The 20,011-nt window shown below is 38.6% G+C and overlaps 1 protein-coding gene and 1 long non-coding RNA gene across 3 annotated transcripts in view; one reads left to right on the top strand and one right to left on the bottom strand.

Moving 5' to 3' along the window:
* Nucleotides 1–9,248, top strand: part of LOC113059989 (POU domain, class 2, transcription factor 2-like) — a 38,067-nt gene extending 28,819 nt beyond the window's left edge. Inside the window, exons 10-16 of the mRNA XM_026228733.1 lie at nt 138–286; nt 2,455–2,646; nt 3,097–3,145; nt 3,238–3,376; nt 3,542–3,604; nt 4,204–4,277; nt 4,495–9,248. Of these exons, the coding sequence (XP_026084518.1) occupies nt 138–286; nt 2,455–2,646; nt 3,097–3,145; nt 3,238–3,376; nt 3,542–3,604; nt 4,204–4,277; nt 4,495–4,796 (968 nt within the window). The 3' untranslated portion in view covers nt 4,797–9,248. The remainder of the gene's footprint in view (nt 1–137; nt 287–2,454; nt 2,647–3,096; nt 3,146–3,237; nt 3,377–3,541; nt 3,605–4,203; nt 4,278–4,494) is intronic.
* A 3,305-nt stretch (nt 9,249–12,553) lies between these two features.
* LOC113059629 (uncharacterized) lies at nt 12,554–14,114 on the bottom strand. 2 transcript variants are annotated; one of them, XR_003278111.1, is made up of 4 exons: nt 13,915–14,114; nt 13,135–13,297; nt 12,909–13,007; nt 12,554–12,615 (listed from the first exon to the last, which is right to left on the bottom strand). It is a non-coding gene; the product is annotated as an uncharacterized LOC113059629 (long non-coding RNA). The 2 variants fall into 2 exon arrangements; XR_003278112.1 differs by lacking the exon at nt 13,915–14,114 and having other exon boundaries at nt 13,097–13,158.
* Between the last annotated feature and the right edge of the window lie 5,897 nt (nt 14,115–20,011).

The raw sequence follows: 20,011 nt of genomic DNA, 5'->3' as shown, positions 1-20,011 counted from the left end.
GTTCCTTTGAATCTCTGTCTTAAACTAAAGTTTAAGTGGCGTTTAAGCCACATCATTAAAAAATTGGTTATGCCATGTATAAAACATTTTGTGATTGAAATAACATTCAAAATAAAAGTTTTTTATGGTTTACTTAGAAACAATGTCGATGGACAGCACCTTGCCAAGTCCCAGTGCTCTTTCCTCTCCTTCCCTGGGGTTTGACGGCCTGCCTGGCCGCCGTAGAAAGAAACGCACCAGCATTGAGACCAACATCCGTGTCGCTCTGGAACACAGCTTCATCACGGTCTGAACACATGATTTCAAATCTCTTCCACAATATACACTACCAGTTTAAAATTTGTGGTTGGTGGTTGTTGTTGTTTTTTTCACTTTATTTATTCATTTTTCAAACATGTGCAAACAAAATAAAAGTTCAAACAATTAAATGTATTTTCTTTCCCAACCTGGTTCCACAACCAGGAAAATTTGTAAAATGAATTACCAAATGACCAAATATTAATTATATGAATAAATATTAACAGAGTGCTTACTATACAAAATATCAGGATACATTTCAATATTTTGTTATCAAGCAGATATATCAAAGTCAATTTTTCTTGAACAAGTAAATAAGTGTTCACAATAAAGAAAAAAAAAACTTTCTGTGTAGATATACTGTATATAAGCAAGCATGACATAACCAGCTATATTAAGGTCTGATGGCCTTTCTAAAACTTTAGTCCTATTGATTAGTTAGGATAAGCTAGGGTCTTCATCTTTTCAAAAAATGTAATCTTAGGTCTCCAAATTTTATAAGATTTTGAATGGATCCTTTTTTTTTTTTTTTACATATTTTATTCTTTCTAGTTTTAAGTATAATTTTGGTTTAATTTTTATGATAGTTTAATTTTGGTGGATTTTTTAATTTCCATTCCAACAATATTCTCCTCCTTGCTGATAGTGAAGCAAAAGCAAAAAATAAAATAAAAATTCATTCAGGGTGTTATATTCAAGTTAAAGTATCAAGTAGTTTTTCAGCTTCTGGCAGGAACAGAAGATATGAATAAGTGGGTTGGTAGCTTCATTGCACACCAACTGAAATATTTCAGGTCTTTTATTGTTTTAATACTGATGAATTTGGCATACAGCTCATGAAAGCCCCAAATTCCTATCTCAAAAAATTTGCACTTAGCACTAGCAATTATGCACTCAATACTTGGTCGGGAATCATTTTGCAGAAATGACTGCTTCAATGTGGCGTGGCATGGAGGCAATCAGCCTGTGGCACTGCTGAGGTGTTATGGTACAACACCAGCAGCCGACATGGCAGCCCAGACCAGCACTGACTGTGGGTACTTGACACTGGACTTCAGGCATTTTGGCATTTCCTTCTCCCCAGTCTTCCTCCAGACTCTGGCACCTTGATTTCCGAATGACATGCAAAATTTGCTTTCATCCGAAAAAAGTACTTTGGACCACTGAGCAACAGTCCAGTGCTGCTTCTCTGTAGCCCATTTCCTGCACACGTCTGTGCACGTTGGCTCTAGATGTTTATACTCCAGACTCAGTGCACTGCTTCCGCAGGTCCCCCAAGGTCTGGAATCGGTCCTTCTCCACAATCTTCCTGAGGGTCCGGTCACCTCTTCTCGTTGTGCAGCGTTTTTTGCCACAATTTTTCCTTCCCACAGACTTCCCACTGAGGTGCCTTGATACAGCACTCTGGGAACAGCCTATTCGTTCAGAAATGTATTTCTGTGTCTTACCCTCTCGCTTGAGGGTGTCAATGATGGCCTTCTGGACAGCAGTCAGGTCGGCAGTCTTACCCATGATTGCGGTTTTGAGTAATGAACCAGGCTGGGAGTTTTTAAAAGCCTCAGGAATCTTTTGCAGGTGTTTAGAGTTAATTAGTTGATTCAGATGATTAGGTTAATAGCTCGTTTAGAGAACCTTTTCATGATATGCTAATTTTTTGAGATTTGGGGTTTTCATGAGCTCTATGCCAAATTCATCAGTATTAAAACAATAAAAGAACTGAAATATTTCAGTTGGTGTGCAATGAATCTAAAATATATGAAAGTTTAATTTTTATCATTACATTATGGAAAATAATGAACTTTTATCACAATATGCTAATTTTTTTAGAAGGACCTGTATTATTAAATCTTAATACAATATAAGATAATTATATTTTTATATAAATATATTAATGTGATAGTAAAAAGATGAATTTTTGATTGACAGGAAGTTAAAAAGAACAGCATTCATTTTGAAAAGAAATCTTTTGTAGTATATCAAATGTCTCTTTACTGTCACTTTTTTGACTTTCAGTTTAATGCATCATTGCTGAATAAAAGTGCTGTTCTGTTCTGTTAAGTTGTGACCCTAAACTTTTGAGTGATAGTAACTAAATGCTTCCAAAATGAATGTCCTGTAATAATCCCATCCTAAACCGGTTGTGTTTTCTGCATTCAGAACCAGAAGCCTACCTCAGAGGAGATCCTACTGATCGCCGAGAAGCTCAATATGGAGAAGGAGGTGATCCGTGTCTGGTTCTGCAACCGCCGACAGAAAGAGAAACGTATTAACCCCTCCAGTGCCACCCCTCCCTTGCCCAGCCAACCCCAGCCCACCTCGCACAAACCCCCCTGCTACAGCCCGCACATGGTATGACCCGGCTTGCTCCCTTGGTCCATACCCCAATCTCCAACCCCTCCGTGCCACAACACTACTAGTTTCTCCTGCATGAGCAGATAATAATAATCATTACCATAATGGTGCATATATTTCACCCACCCTGCATTGCTTTGCATTTTAATGTGTAAGAATTCATACCTTCATAGCCAGTTTACATAACTAATTGTCATTGTCATAATACTTCAGGAGGATTCAGCCTCTGTTACTAATTCTTTCAGAAGAATTTAGCAAGTTTCCACTTTGAAACTCAGTATTTTGCTATATAATTGAGGTTCTGTAGTTGAGTGACTTAAATTTACAAACAGAGTACAAACCTTCCTGTATTTGACCTCAGCCTCTTTCCTTTTTCACCCTCCGTTACTCTCTGTCCATCATGTTTCCCTTTAGACCTGTTACATTGTATCTGCGTCTTCCTTACAGATGCCGAGTCAGGGACCATCACAGACAGTGAGCAGTCTCAGTACAGCAGGTAGGGTGCACAAGTGGACGTCTGCTGATCAGAGACATATAATTAAATGATATATATATATGATGGATGCTCTAACTCTTTCCCACCTTCAGTGACCACTATGTCATCGGTTTGCCCTTTGACCCCAAGTGGCCCCTCCCTAAGCTCTGCACCATCTCCTGTAACCCCGCCTCCTCGCAGTGATGCCAGCCCCGCCCCTCCAACTCACAGTACACTAAGTCTGAACACAGGGTGAGTTTATTTATCTCTCCCGCACACACACACACACATCCACTCACCACATTCATCACCTTTTACTCCATGTGGCACAGCAAATGTAAGTAAATGCAGTGTTTGTGTGTGTGTGTGTGTGTGTGTGTAAATGTATTTTTGTGTGTGTGGTTTTGTCATCTGCAGTTCATGGCATAAAAAGAATGGTGACGTTTCTAACTACATCAATGACTTTGCTGCAAGTTTGAGGTGAATACAACCAGCAGAGACTCTCTCACACACACAAATATGAAAATACACACACACACACAAATATAAAAATACACACACAAGCATGTGCAGTCACTCACTTAAACTAAGTATAGGAAAATGTGAAAATTATTTTAAAAAAAAATGTGGATAAGGGCATTATGTGAATTCTGGTAAATTGACTGTTTTAGATGATGAGACAATTGTAAATTACAATGAATATATATATATATATATATATATATATATATATATATATATATATATATATATATATAAGAAATCTTTTTTTTTTTCATTTTTAAATTTACTTAAATTTCTTATTTTTTAAGTACTGTCATTTTTGTATATTTGTTCAGCGATATTGCATATTTGTTTAAAAGATTTGGTCGAAAACATCTTAGTGTAAGGATGGCCACTGAGGTCTGCTGGTGTGTGGCCTGCATTGCATTACAAGAAAAAGCTCTGCAAATACCTGTCTTCTTGAACTATTTTTCTAGCTCTTAACTATGCTTCTAAATGTTCTTCATTCTCCCTTCCACTTCCCTGTATTCCTTTCTGTTTTCTGTTTTTTCTGTGTGTTGGTTCGTGTGACTCAGGAATACGGTGAGGGGAGTTAAAACAGGAATCAACCAAGCTCTTCTTGGCAGCAACCCACTTGCTACTATACAAGGTTTGTGTGAAAGTGAGGGTGGGAGAGACACTAATGACTCCTGTTATCAGTCATGTGTTACTGTGTCCTCTCTGTTTGAGTTTTTATTTACGTCCTTCCACTCTTATTATCCTTTTCTCACATCTGTTCATCAGTTCACACGGTACGAGCGCATCCTGTTTATTGCGTAACGTCAGTTTTGTTGATGCTTGTGAGTAATACTGTGTCTCTTCCACAGCCCTAGCAGCCAGTGGTGGCCAGCTGCCCATTTCCAGTCTTGAGGGCAGCAGCAAGGTGTTAATTTGTGGTTCTGGAGGCCAAGGAGCAGGTCTTCCCTCTTCCCTCTTTCTCAACCACTCCTCTTTGTTGCCAAGGGCAACAGGCACCAGCATGGGATTGGGGGGTTCAGCTGTTGCCAAAACCTCATTTCCTGTCACAGGCGGCATGAGTCCCTCCCCTTGCTCGAGCCCAATCTCTTCCTGCTCTTCAGGCGAATTGCTACACAGCCCACACTCGATAGGAGGGGCTAAAATCGAGTGACGTTGCCCAAGACCAATCACAAGAGGAGGAGAAGGAGGAGATGAAACCTTACCTGTCAACCAAAGCATCTCTTGATCCCCTCGCTCCCTTTCGGTTCCTCTCATTCTCACTCTCTCTCTTCCACTCTCCTACTCTACTGATGCCAAAAATATATAAAGAGTGGAAGAGGGGAGAGATGGAGAGACGGAGTGGAAGGAGGAAGGAAGAGGAGAGGAGAGAAAATGAAACCAAAAAAACACCACGCGACTTAGCGGGACAGTTAAATAAATAAAAGGAGAAAAAATTAAAAACTGTAGTGCAGTTTCAAGATAATGAAGACATCCTTGAGCAACAAAAACATAGAAAAAAAAAGAATGAACTTCACTGTGTGTTATAGAAAAACTGCAACTCTTTGAAGCAAACATGTGAAGTACTGAATACCAAATAGTATGATGGAACTCTGAGAGACTCGCTATGACAAACAAATACAAGCATACCAAATACCAAAAACAAACACCAAAAATACGGATGGAAAAGCTTTATCCAAAGGACCTGTAAATAGCCAACCGTCCAGGACCAGACCCAGTGACAACAATCCAGCCATCTCTGAGCTCATCATCATCTTTCATGTTTTTTTTTTATTATGTAATGTTAAATGTGATCGAGCCGGACCCAAACGCTGTTGTGATTCTCTGGATCGTCCACATTCTAGTCGATTTTTATTCTCAGAAGTAGCAGATATTTACATCAGTCTTTTTTGCATCTATGATCATCATCATCATTCCATGTCTTATTCCCGCATATCAAGAGGATTGTGTTTTTGGTCTTTGATGTTTATCATATAAGCACTGCATAGCTTAATGCACTTGTTTGTCCGATGACATGAATGTCATATAGTATAATAAAAGTGAGAACAAGCTCCTCTCTAGCTTTCACGCCTCAAGTTGAGTGTAAATAGTTTAATTTCTCTCTTAATAATTGTGCTTGTATACTTCCTCATTCCATTTCATGCCTCCCTCAGTCACTTTCTCCCTTTTGAATACCAAAGCGATTCATTCATTCATGATCAGTTCATCATTCTCATGATGCAGAATGAGAAGGAGGTGGGCTTACCTTGATGAGGCTACTCTGGTAAGACAGCATGGCAACATGGGAAACGTGTGGGATCTGTCACGACGAAGGGGCTCCCGTCCTCTCTGCTGCTTCTACAAGCCAACTTCACAGCCAGCCAAACTCCCCGTAAAGGAAAACCAAAAACAAACCAAGCCAAAAATAAAAAATGGATGGAGGAGCAAAGTGCGTCGCTGTACAGAAAAAAAGAGCATCCGCTCATGCACCTCTGGACTAAGGTCACCCAGAACCATGTAGCAAGGGATGCGCCTCTGCCTCCTGTCATTCAGACTCTTCCTGGTCCTGGGTGGTGGGATCTTTGATGACCTCATTGGACTCATCTGAAGAAGATGTTTCGGGTTAATTTGGGGGTTGGGAGGGTTGTTACTTTTGGTCTTTCGTTCCCGTCTGTCTGCTTTGTGGGATTTTTCTTGGCTATGTGTGTAGATTTGTGTGCATTCATTTGGGGAAAAGGTATTCACGTTTTTGCAGGAATCTCATTTTTTTATGTTTCTTGTTCCTATCTAGTTGTGTTAGAGACTCTAATCAGGTGGTTGAAACAATACTGTGAAAAATTCAGTTCAACAGATAAGAAACCAGGATAAACACACTCAAGTACATCCAAAGAACCAACGTCGAGTATAAACAAGCTTTAAAGAGAACCAAATATTACATACTTACATGGTCTCATCCACCTTACCGTTGTATTTATTGTGCTGAAATCTGTAGTCAGTGAGCGCTGCAGGTTCAACGAGGGATACATGACCTCAGTTCTCTGCGTTACTGTATAGTCTGAATGGGTCAGTTAGTGCTTCTATAGATTTTGTAGTAAATGATCTATGATATAATGCTTACTAATTGCTAATGTATGAAAAAAAAAAACATTGTGAAAAGATAAAAAATGTTGATATTTACTTAGACCAAAAATTCACACTATCTCTCTTTTGGGTTTTCTTCCTCCCCCATTTTAAGACATTGATTTCTTTATTTATTCTCCTCTTGCTTGTTTGTGAATTTTCTTAAAAAAAACTTTTTTATTATTATATTTATTTAATATATTCCAGATACCAATTTTGTAGTGGGTGTGTTTGAGGCACCAGATTGTATTCAAATGTAAACTTCCTTTGCCAAGGCGACCTTTCAAACCAAATCCATTGACAAATGCAACCGTCGGTCCAAATTGACCGGCCGCTAATCGACATCCGTATGGGCGAAGACTTGTCTTTGTGACCTCTTAGCTGTTCCTTACTGAACAGAGCCTGTGGGGGGAAACATATCAGGGGAAAAAGCAGCACTGTGTTACTTCTGCTCAAATGTTTCTGCAGCATTCTTTCAATGCTGAAGTAACCATACAGAGTAAAAGCATGCACTGCCATGGCTTAGAAGGGATAAGGTTGTATAGGAACGTGTATTGTATCTGTACATACCTGTCTCACAACTGCTGATTTTACGGATGTTGTTGCTATGGTTACTGTGGTGATGGCTACTGCATGCATGTGACAGTGTGGAGCACAGTGCTGCCGCGAGCCTTGACCTGAAAGCTTTAAACAGCTACAAAACCAAAAACTTTAGGAGAGGAAAGATGGAGGGATTTGGGGTTCCTGGATAGAAAATACATCAAAATGCATGTATTGTATGACAGCTGAAAAGTATCAGTGCTCCATCTTTCTCTCTTTTTGCTCTCTCCCTCGCTCCTTCTCCTCTTTGTCCTATTTATATTCCTGCTTAGTTTTTTTTTTTGTATTTATTTCGTAGCATGTCTGTTGTTCTGTCTCCTGGTTATGGGGTGTAGAAGAGAGATAGTTACTCATATAGCCCTACCTCAATCTCTTAATGAAAAACCAAATAGATAAATGCTTTAAACAGAGAAGCGGGCTGCATCCATCAGCAGGGGCCGAGGAGAAGTGTTCTGATCGGTCCAGGGAACATTTAGACAAAAAAAATGAGGATGAAACATTTAATGAACTTTACTGATGCTCTGGCATGTTCACTCCCTCGGCCCCTGGGACCATTTTTCCAGTCACCAAACACAGGGCAGGACACATACAAACACCTTTTCATGTATGCACACTTATTGTGCACGTGCATGTATGTATAAGTCGGTCATGTGACTGAAGAGCAGGCGGTGACTGTTGTTGCTAGGTGACAAATTGTATATCTTAAAACGCAGGAGTGGAATAAAAGGGGAAGCCTTATCTCTAGTTATCTTTTCTCTAGCTTTCCTTCTCACGGTTACAGTCAGCCGCAGTTCCGGATGTCTTAAAAATGTAACGAGGACGATATGCAAGTAGTAGCAGCAGCGCAAGGGAGCGTGTTTAAAGTGTGAGTCTCTCAGTGGCGCGAATCTCCAGAGAATGATACCAAAGCAGCACGCTTCTCTGAGACCGAGCACAACACACACGCTCCCTAAAATCATGTAAACAATCCTTGAGTTTGATTCGCAGCGGTTTCTCAATTTATTCATTAGTTCCAATCGGAAATGGGTAAAAATTAACCGGAAAATAAAAATCATAACATTTCAAAAGGCCTGACCAAGAGAACTGCAAATATTAGTCTTTTCGTTCTCATTCTACGCTCTAATTGTTGTTTTACATGCTCTCTCTCTCATTACATATTATACATTAAATATTAATCATAATAATAATACATAACAGCTTCAGTCCAAAGGTGTTTAAAAACACGTCTAGTTAAACCAAAGAGCTCCACTAACACATCCTCAGCTGTTTTCTTTTGTCTCTTTTCCTGGTCACCTAGCAACCCAGTTTCTGAAGGTATAACCTCAACTATCCAAAGTAAATAGATCATTATGAAATGTATATTTTTTAATTTATTATTCGGGGGGAAATCTTCATGGTGGTGATGATGATCTTAAAGAAAATACTTGGTATGTCTGTAATGAATTTCTGTTTCCGTTTTCGGGTGTTAGTGGTGTTCATCTGTCCTCTGAATCTTCTCCCTGATTTCATGTTCTGTGCGTAAATGAGAGCGCGTGCGTGCGTCATCTGTGTGTACATATGATCGTGTGCGCGTGAACGTATTTTACACTCTAAAATTGGACAGATATACAGTTATCTTGACAGAGTGGATATGTGCGTGAATGTGTGCGTCATTTTTGCTTGTTTATGTACGTTGTCATGTTTTTTCCCCCTTTTTCATCCTTTTTCTCACTCGAGTTGAGCAGTTCCTTTTTCTTCTCTTCTGTCCCTTCTCTCTTTTTCTCCCTATGGTGACAGGTTAGCCTTTTGGTGTAATTATCTCTGAAACCAAAAAATAGTTGACAAATAACTCGCTTGTTCATTGTACAGTGCTGTTCATTTGAAGTCATTTTTGTAACTGAAAGTGTTTCACTCATCTGAATAAAATCGGTAGAGAAGAAGAACAGTGAGTGGAAATGTTGTCTTTTACCTGTGAGTTTGTGTAATCGATGTGAGATGTATGATGCTGTCGGTCCTCGCTCGGCCGCTGGGTGGCAGCAGCAGCCACGTGCTGTTCTCCTTCATCTATGAATCATCCGTAAGAGCTTCTGCCTCCACATGGTGCCACAACTAGTCACCTATAGATCTGTCTGTTTCTCTCTTTTCTCCCTCTTTTTCCACTTTTCACAGCTCTCATTTGCTCGTCTCTCTCTTTTCTCCCTCTTTTTCCACTTTTCACAGCTCTCATTTGCTCGTCTGACTCATAGGACATCTGGTCTTTGCCAGACAGCCCGTCTTTAAATCATGATCTATTCCTCTCCAATTTAGCCGATTAAAAATCTCACCTTTGCAAGATTTTGATGTCTTTACATCTGCTATTAAAAAAACACATCAACCGAAGCTTAACTTTAGTTATGGAAATGAAAGTTTATCTAAATGATCAACTGTGCCTCCCACATTAAAATGTATATTAAATAAAAAAGTTTATGACTGATCAAGTCAATTCAGACTAAACGCACAAATGGTCAGTGATCAGCTCAATTAATCACACCTGTGACCTTTGTGAGGAATGTGTGCTTGTGATTTTTTTAATGACTTCATAATGTCATAGAATATTTAATCAAACGCATGTAGTTCTGTGTGTTTTTGATGGCCCTCTACAGTGATTCGAATTTACTGTGGTAAATACATCACAGTGGTGATAACAGTGGTAGCTGCTGCCATGAATAAAACAGCCCGTCTTGCTGAATTTTGTATCTGCCAAACCAAACGTACACACTCTCAGAACAGATGTTTAGTGGAGAGTATGGGAGCGAAACAGAAGCCACTTATAACTGGCTGAGGGCTAAAATATACTAATGGGAGACAGTCCATCAGTGGCCGTGGGCCTGGCTAGAGCATTATTACGTCAAATTGCTCAGAAAATCAAAATGGTTTGTCATATGCATGGCTACTTCCTGGATTTAGATAAGCCAGCTAAGTCATTTCCGGTCAACTGTCAAAATCAGCTTTGCTATAAGGGGAGCGACCCTATGGTCAGTTTCTCTTCATAACCCATTCACAATTTAAAGAAAATATTTGTTTGTCTAAGAGGAACAAACATCCACATAGTTTCACGAATCACAAACGCAGGTGTAAAAAATTACAAGAATGAGTCCGCTAAATTGTGTCGCGCAAGTCATTGCTATGATTGACTGTGACAATGGAATAAAACATCTGATGAGGAGATGTCAAAATCTGTGTATTAAGTGATTCAGACTAAATTCAGAGTAACAAAACTACAGCAGTGACAAGTCTGTTGGCTGAATATATTTAGCAGCTTCTACGGTTAAATGTAGATTTTAAATTAAATCTAGAAATTTTTCAAAATATTTAATTCTTTGTTTAAAGCTGCGGTATGTAACTTTTGACGCTCTAGCGGTTAATAAACAGAAATGCTTGCGTCTTGCGGAAGAACATCGTAGCCGAACTACTTCTCTCTGTTTATGTCTATGAAGAATCACAAAGGTACTGGGTTACTCCACCGCGGTATCCCCGAAGCAATCTAAAATAGTCCGAATATAAACACTTATTATAGATGTACCCTAATGATTCAGGACAAGCCAAAAACACGGTTTGGAAAATGGATTCATGGTGTACTCACTTATAATATACATTTTTTTACATTATGAACACAAACAAAGTAACGGACCGCAGCTCTGATTGGTTGTTCCTTACCAGGAACGGATGTATTTCTGCAAATGGCAATAGGACCACTGGGACGAGCCAGAGGAGCTTGATTTTTTTCACAGATTATCTGTCTCATATTCTACTGTCAGGAGATGATGACAGGTTTAACAAATATGTAAAAAATATATTTTTACAAAAGTTACCTACTGCATTAATTATTAACTTATTGGTGTCTTGGCTTTTGTGTGTGTGTGTGTGTGTGTGTTTTAATGACACGATAGTTTGTGACTTCTTGCACTTGCTATACTTTATTCTTAAGTACAGTAAAAGTACTGAAATTTGTTATAATATTCATTTTATAATGAATCCAAAAGCAAGACGTGAAAAAAAATGTAATAAAATAGGAGAGGGGGTTCAGCGAAAAATCGGCAGCTGTCAGCAGGAAGTGGCTGTCACTGGCAGCAGGAAGTGGCTGCCAATAAAACCGGATGGCAGCTGTCGCTAATACCCGGAAATTGGAGGAGGCTGCCGGCGGCAACAAGACAAATAAATAATTATATACGCTTATGATTATGTTTAATACTTTTTTAAATAAGTATAAAGGTCAGTATTGTATATTATTTGATTTAAAATATTGAATATTGAACAAATATAAACAAAGAAATAAGATCATTTTGCTAAACGTTAATTTCCAGCTGAATGTTTATGCATGCATGTATCATTATTTGTGTGAAACAAAACAATTTGTATTTATATTTATTTATATACGAGAGTGGCACTTACTGGGTGTATGTTGTATATTTATTATAGGCTATATACACAAATGACTGAAAAGAGAGAAATCTCAGAGACCTTTATTTAAAATCATAATTTGCGGTTATATTTGTAGTATTTCAAGAAACAACTATATATATATATATATATAGTATAAAGTAGCTTTTAAATTTGTAACTGGGTTAGTAAGTTGTCAAAGTCAGTGCTTTACAATGTAAACAGTATAAAATATATCCAGTAAGCAAGCAGACTAAAATATCAATCAGAATCACTAACAACAATCCGGAGGGATTTTCAAGACTCTTAGATCAGAACTGATGAGGTATACGGAGTTACTTCTCCAGCATCTTGCACCAATCACTGTAAAACCCAGGGTGGACGTGCATCTCCCCTCATTTTCCTCTTGCAACATGGTCAAGTCAAGCATTGTTTATTTATATAGTGCTTTTAATAATACAGATCAAAGCAAAGCAACTTTACAGTATTAAATAGGAAAATAGTGTGTCAGTCAATAATGCAGAAGGACATTAGTAAACTCAGTTTGTAGTCAGTTTAAAAAGCAGTTTATCATTGAATTCAGTGATGTCATCCTTCAGCTCGGTTCAGTTTAAATAGTATCTGTGGAATCATTTGCAATCATGTCAATGATATCACTGTAAATGAAGTGACCACAACGAAGCAAGCCAGAGGCGACAAGGATCCAAAACTCCACCGGTGACAAAATGGAGTAAAAACAAGGTCTTTACAGGGGATCTGTATCTGGGGCTCTAGTTGTCCTGGTCTCCGCTGTCTTTCAGGGATGTAGAGGTCCTTTCTAGGTGCGATCCACCATCTGGTCTGGATACGTACTCGATCCGCGTGACTGCAGTGACCTCCGAATAAAAAAGAAACAGATTAATATAATTGAAGATGTTAATATCTATACGATGTTTGATAGGGAGCCAGTGCAGTGTTTACAGAACTGGGCTAATCCAGTCATACTTCCTGATTCTAGGAAGAACTCTAGCTGCTGCATTTTATTATTCATAAGAAAATGGTGACATTAATACCTAAATTGCTTTATTAACAGTAGACATGCATGCACAGCCATATTAATGATTATTCCCATTGCATCTTGTCATCATGTACAGAGCAGTGATTACATTTTCATGCATAATTTGCACACCTGGTAAGCAGTTGATGTAAACCTCGTCGCAGTGTCTGCAGGGTGTACATTTTGTTGAATTCCTGACATGGCTTAGACTTGTTCTCCATTTTGTTCCACCTGTATATTGAGATAAGGAGTATGAAAACAGCATTATTACAAAGATAAACATTCAGACATGGCAACTGAGAAATGTAATGTTATGGCACCTTTTTAAACCTCTAATCAAATATGTAAAAGAAAATACTCAGTCAAGCCAGCTGGATTGTGCCCTCTTTCGAAAGGAGTCTGTATACAGTACAGCAGACTTCTGAATTTGGAACAAACCAAAGACAGACTTAATAAATGTAGCATCACCCCTCCTCCAGGATCACGTAAAGAAGAATTTCCAACAGGACAGCATCTGGCAACTATTGGGTATTACAAAAAAAAAAAAAAAAAAAGGTGTCAATGCCATGGTTTTGTCTCAAGATGCACATCAGTAATGTTTTTTTTTTTTCTTTTCTAAATGCATGTTTACAAAAGCTACTTCAATGTAAAAATTATAGTTAAAAAAAAAAAAAAAATATTGTTTTGCATTCACATGCTTACAACTTCAACTGGTACACAGAACAGTTCTGCACATGCATAGTATTAGAGAAAACACACCTCAATAGTGTAAAAAAAAAAAAAGGGATTCTTCTTTTAAGAACTCTTAAGTTAATGTATATCACACAATCTCCTGAAAGACTTAACATGCAAAAATATATGGTTAGTGTTGCACATTTATCTTCTATCATTCCAGTCAAACAACATTCTTTTATATTATTCAATAGACTGTTAACACGCTAACAAACGTTAAAATTTAATGGTACGTCAAACGGTAGGCCCCATACAAGGTACACAAACAACGTTGCTACCACTAATTAGATTTCATTGAACAATTAAACCAAAGTAGGCACCAAGTCGTTCATCAAGATAACAATTAAAATCAAACTTACAACGCAAAAAAACATTAATTACTCCGATGACCAATTTCTGAACTTACCGTATGATCAATCGCAACCATTAATGAAGCGTTTGGGTGCAGTTATATCTGATTGGTTGCGCCCACGTTGGTCGATACTGATTGGCTCCCACCGATCGGCAGGTCCCGCCTACCATCTGGCTGCCAGTTACTGCCTTCCGGCTGTCAGTTACTGCCTTCCGGCTGTCAACGGCAGCCACTTCCTGCTGCCAGCTGCCGATTTTTTATCTGAACCCCTGCTGAACTGAACTAATTAGTGGTCATCTGCTGCCATCTACTGGTTATAATGGTTATATATAATGGTATAATGGTTATATATAATTTAATGTCATTTTTATATTTGTTTTTCAACCAGGAGACATTCTACTTGAATATCCACCTTTCCCTTAGTAAACGAGGAGCGCCGCCATGACAGATTCTAACTTCAGTTTGAATGCTTTCATGTTCATTAGAAATCCATGTTAAAATGGGGTAATAAGAATAAGTGCAGGGTTAAGCTAGGCGTTAATTTGACAACAGAGTAGATACCACAACATCTAGTGACGCATCACCAGAAGTGTACGAGCTGGCATATCTTTATGCGGTGGTTATGAATAATGCTCCGTGCTTATGGTCAACTGAGACTGTTTAAAAACAAAACGAGGTGAATAAATTTGATCAGTGCAGTGTGGTTGCGCACACACACTGCTAAGGCAGATTTATATGGAAACAACATGTAAAAGTGAATATTGCAACCGATGACCCCTTTTAACACATTTTTACATCTGTGGATCTACAGGAGAGCAGCAGCCATGTGGGTTACACTTATATCAGTGAGGGGTGGTACTCTTATATATCAGTATGCAACTCTTTCTTTATCTATAAATCTGGGTAATTTACCTACTCTTTTGTCTGTGAACAAAGCCATGCATGTAGAGAAAATCCTACTTATCTGAGGAGGATCTTATAGTATACTCTCTTCAGTCTGACACATTTAAAGCTGCAGTCAGTAACTTTTGACGCTCTAGCGGTTAATAAACAGAACTGCTTGCGTCTTGCGGAAGAACATCGTAGCCGGATCTACTTCTTTCTGTTTATGTCTATGAAGAATCACAAAGGCACTGGGTTACTCCGCCGCGGTATTCCCGAAGCAATTTAAAATAGTCCGAATATAAACACTTATAATAGGTGCACCCTAGTGATTCAGGACAAACTAAAACCACGGTTTGGAAAATGGACACAGAAATGGAAATGTTGTCCTGCTTATTATATAAATTTTTCTACATTTTGAACACAAACAAAGTAACGGACCGCAGCTCTGATTGGTTGTTTCTTAACGGGAGCGATATATTTCTGCAAATGGCAATAGGACCACTGGGAGGAGCCAGAGGAGCTTGATTTTTTCACAGATTATCTGTCTCATATTCTACTGTCAGGACATAATGACAGGTTTAATAAATATGTAAAAAATATTTATTTACAAAAGTTACCTACTGCAGCTTTAAGTAACAAGTATTGATTTACCAAAAGACACAGCTGCATGCTGTGTTCTTCATTGTAAGAACCTGCAACGTGGCATTGAATTATGGTCCTTGTATAATAATATTGTGGAGTCCCTTCTTGCCCCAAGCAGGCCCTTGTACAAGACCAATATTTATAAAGTCAGGCCTGGTTGGAATGATTACGTTGAAGAGCATAAAAGTACTTCTTTTGTGATGGGCAGTATTGAAAACAATGAAGATGTGACTGTTTCTTCTCAAGAAGTCTGTGATGCAGTTATGATGTTTGCGTTTTATTGATGCTTCTAAAGCCTTTGATTGTGTAAATCATCAAAAATGATTTTGCAAGTTATGCAATAGAGGAGTTCCTCAATTTTTCGTAAGTATGCTCATCTGTCAATGCATGTCAAATGGGGTAATTCTGTGTCTGCTTTGTAAAATTTAGGTAATGGAATTAGACAGGGAAGCATTTACCCTGCCTTTCTCTCTAATATGTGATGTTGTGGATGTGTCTTTTTAACTGTTAGTTGTTTTGCAAATTGCATATATCTGTGTTTTTAGACCATGTGTGTCCTTAAAAAAGTTTTGATGATGATGATGATTTAAGTTACATATTACAGTGGTTCTACATGGATTTTGGTGACTACATCACCCATAATTCTGCAAATTAATCTCCTCAAATCAGAGAACTGGGTCACACAAATACTTAGCAATAAAGGTAAACATATGATATCAATAATCAATGAATAATTTGAAATAAAAACTTTTATAATTTTTAATCATTTTTAATTTAGCTATGTATTGCAGTGTTTCATGGGAATGTAGTTCTTTGCCCCATTAAAGCTGTTAAGCACACAGTGCCTTTGTCAAATGTTAAACCAATGTTCAAATACTTTTTTGCTTCAAATAAAATTGTGCAATGTCATGATTCACTTCGTAGCTGGTCACTTTGGTTCTGACTCTTTAACAAAGACTTTTAAGTAAAAAATAAAAATTCAAACCATGGTCTTCTCATTGTAGTAAATGAAGTTCAAGAAGCTACGTTCCAGATGGCAAAATAAAACTTAATCGACAGAGCTGCAAAGCTGAGATGGCAGTCATTGAATATGAGTCTCTCTCTTATTTTTATTCCGCCATCTCCTATTGGTTGAAATCATCCCAATGGGACATATATCAAACTTGTTTGTGTTGTACCTGTCATATTGTGGAAATCACCCGAAGTTCACTAGTTCACTCAAGTTCACTGGTACTGTCCAGAGGAAAACACCTGTACCGCCCACTGGAACAGGTGACACACAGTCTGTATTGACACATCAAATACTGAACCAATCATTGAAACAATCAAGTTCTTGAGTAGATATCATATCTTAAGTCAAATAACAACATGGGCAGGCACTGTTGCACTGTTTACTCTATTGATTAGCCACATGACATTATTGAGAATGCTATCTTAGGCTTGTCCTTAGTCCTGTGCATAAGTAAATGTGATTTCAGTCTGCAGAAGCTGTAAGATGTTTACAGATTGGTCACAGGATGCGTCAGTCATCTCTGCTCCCACTCACAATCTGCCTCAGTCAGACTGTACCCGGCCACTCACAGAGACAGGTGGTCAATCTGTCGCTTCAGTGGCACAGGTGTGTGTTTGCGTGAGTGTGGAACAGCACTCTAAGACAGAACAGATGACGGTGGCATTTCAGGTGTGTAACAGGAGCACAGTCAATTCCACAAACATGCAGCTAGAGCATATGCTCTTTTGTTTATGTTAGATTATCAACCATAACACTGTCTCTTTGTCACGGAATCTTGCGACAGTGATTACAAGCTAAACAAATGCAGTGTGGGCTTGAGGAAATCATCTGACGTTTAGGGTTCCAGAGGACATTCTCACACAAACAATGAAATTCCCTTCCTCTACCTGAGTGTTTTCACACCCCTCCCTGAACCACCACACCTGCACAGAGCAAACACAGTGTCAAAAACTATTCAACGCTTGACATGACTCTTAAGCAGCTATTGTCATTCAGACTAAACACACAAACGGTCAGTGATCAGCTCAATTAATCACATCCGTGACCTTTGTGAGGAATGTGTGCTTGTGATTTAAACATTTTACAGGCATTCAAAGCCTCCCAAATGACTTATGAAGATTTCATTTAGCAGAAACACACAGTATTTACTTGGTAACAGCTTTGAAGACAATATCTCAGTGGTAGGTGCTCTGTGCGACTCTTGTGTGAACCAATTAGCTGAACTCTATTCAGTGCCTGATTAGATAGCTACAGCATCATTTAATATGTCATCAAAACTGTTATTGCAACCGTTAAAGTGATATTCGATAGTTTGGTGCTAATTTTTAATCATCTGAATGGTGTACACTCACATGAGATGTAGAACGTAATCATAATAGTTTTCCATAAAAAAATGTTTAATTATATATTGCGTGGGTCACCTCCTTTAATGTATTTTTTTGTCTGTTTTAATGACATGACCTGTGGTGTTTCATTAGAAGAAAATCGTTCATTGGCTGCCGCCTCTGTAGATTCACTAAATGTGTCAACACTTATTATCATGTGTTACCAGCAGAGAGTCACAAGCAGAAAGGGAAGACAGAAAGCATAAACAACTGTACAGTATACACAAGAAATATTTGGAAATACTTGATGAATCCTGAGAAAATCCTGAGTATTCATGCCCAAATTGCTTCTGTTTTTTTAAACAGGTAAAGGACATAATTGCTGTGTATTGATATTGATATTTAAAGCACACACAAAAACAGCAATGTTAATGCTAATTGAAGAACTACTGAATACATAGGTCTTTTAAATAGTTGAAAATAATTATAACATAACCGAAGCCATGGTCTGTGAAAGCACAGTCGATTAGCCTGCTAGCTTAGCCCAGTGTTTCCCAACCACTGGAAAATGATTCAAACTTCCTATCTCTTATGTATTTCATTATTATTAATTTAAATCATTGACATAAGTCTTCATTAGGTCTGTTGGCACTGGAGGGTTTTACAAAAATGTTACCAATGAAAAGCATTCTAAAAAGCTTATATATTTCAGTGCTTAGCGTTGTGCAGTTGGACTTTTTATCAGAACTGTGTGCCGTGGCAGAAAAAAGGTTGGGAAACACTGGCTTAGCCTATACTCAATGCAAATGTCCAATTATACTATTTTATTTGCATTGTTTTTCTGTCCCTTTACCATAAAGGACAAGCGTTTTGGAAAATGCAAGAATTGACAAACAGCTAACCCTTGGGCTCCGTGACAGAGGCCACAGAAATATATTTTTTGAATCAATTATCAGCAATGCAGATATCATTTAATAGCTCTATTCTATCTAACTCTAATAACTCGTAGAATATGCTATGGTAATACTGAGAACACACAGACCCAAACGCTTCATTAGCAACAATCTTGAGCTGTGATGGATGACGCTGATCTGCCAAACCTCACTGATACCTTCATGGATCATCGCTTGCAGAGTTTGAAACAAGGAGCTTTGGGTTACCACCATCAATGTGGAATACACCACCACATCTTGTCAGTTAATATAGATCCTATGAGCATGAAGCACTCAAATACACAAAACTGAGAAAATATGGGGGTGTCCCACATTACACATGGATTCGGTGAGTCATTAGGAACATCTAGTGCCCACAGTGTGAATTTGGTACCTACACAGATTTCCTATCTTTGCGATTAGCCCACACACAGACACAGAGTAGCGTACATCTGTCATAGCATGTTACAGAAGAAATGTCTAAGGTCTCTTCAGCTTCACAAACCACAACAATGTCAAACTTATTTATCTGTATTTTATCTTGAGATTTAGCTTGAGGTGGCTAAATGCTGAATGGATTTCCAGAAAATGGAGAGATGCCAAATTTGCCGTCACTCTCTCAGTATTAGAAATACTTACGCAACATATTCATATTCCTTCTAGATTCATATTCTCATATTCAGTTGCAATTCTGTTTGCGACCTCAGTTCACGACCCTGATATATAAGGACACTTCATGCATAGGATCCTAAAAACAGCTTACAACATGAGTTCCAAACGTCTGACATGAATCTGAGCTCTCTGTAAACAGAAGTCAATTTCTGTGTATCTGTCTATCTGTGGAATGTCATGTATTGATCTGAGACAGTGCTCGAGTTACGTGAAGTTCAGCAGCTGGTGTACTATCAGCAGAAGGAGTGAGTAGCAGCCATGTGGTGACCCTGTTTTAGGCCCGTCATGCTGCTAAATCGGACCTCTGATTAGCTCCCCGCCTCTGAAATGACAGATGTACCGGATACAGATCCATTGCACTGGAATGAAGGTATGGCAGCTTGAGTAGTGGAAACAGTGGACTGTGCCAGTAGGAAAAGTTTGATCCCAAGCGAGATACTGAAGACACTATCAACACACACTGTGTGCTAAATATAGCAACTGGCATAGAGCGAGACGTGCCTCTCTGATGCTCCTCAAATATCACAGGCCTGTTATTCTGAGACGCTTTGGTGTGTCTGTGCAGCGACATCGCATTCTGTTCTTCAACTTGTACTCTTCATTTCCCACTCGCTCTCTTCCTCCCCCTCTTGAACCTGTCCCCTTGTCTCCCCCTCCAGTCTCTGTCCTTGGTAGAGCAGTGT

This window comes from Carassius auratus, chromosome 41 (assembly GCF_003368295.1).
Source record: "Carassius auratus strain Wakin chromosome 41, ASM336829v1, whole genome shotgun sequence".
Lineage (NCBI taxonomy): Eukaryota > Metazoa > Chordata > Actinopteri > Cypriniformes > Cyprinidae > Carassius > Carassius auratus.
This window is presented reverse-complemented; position numbering and strand designations above follow the sequence as displayed.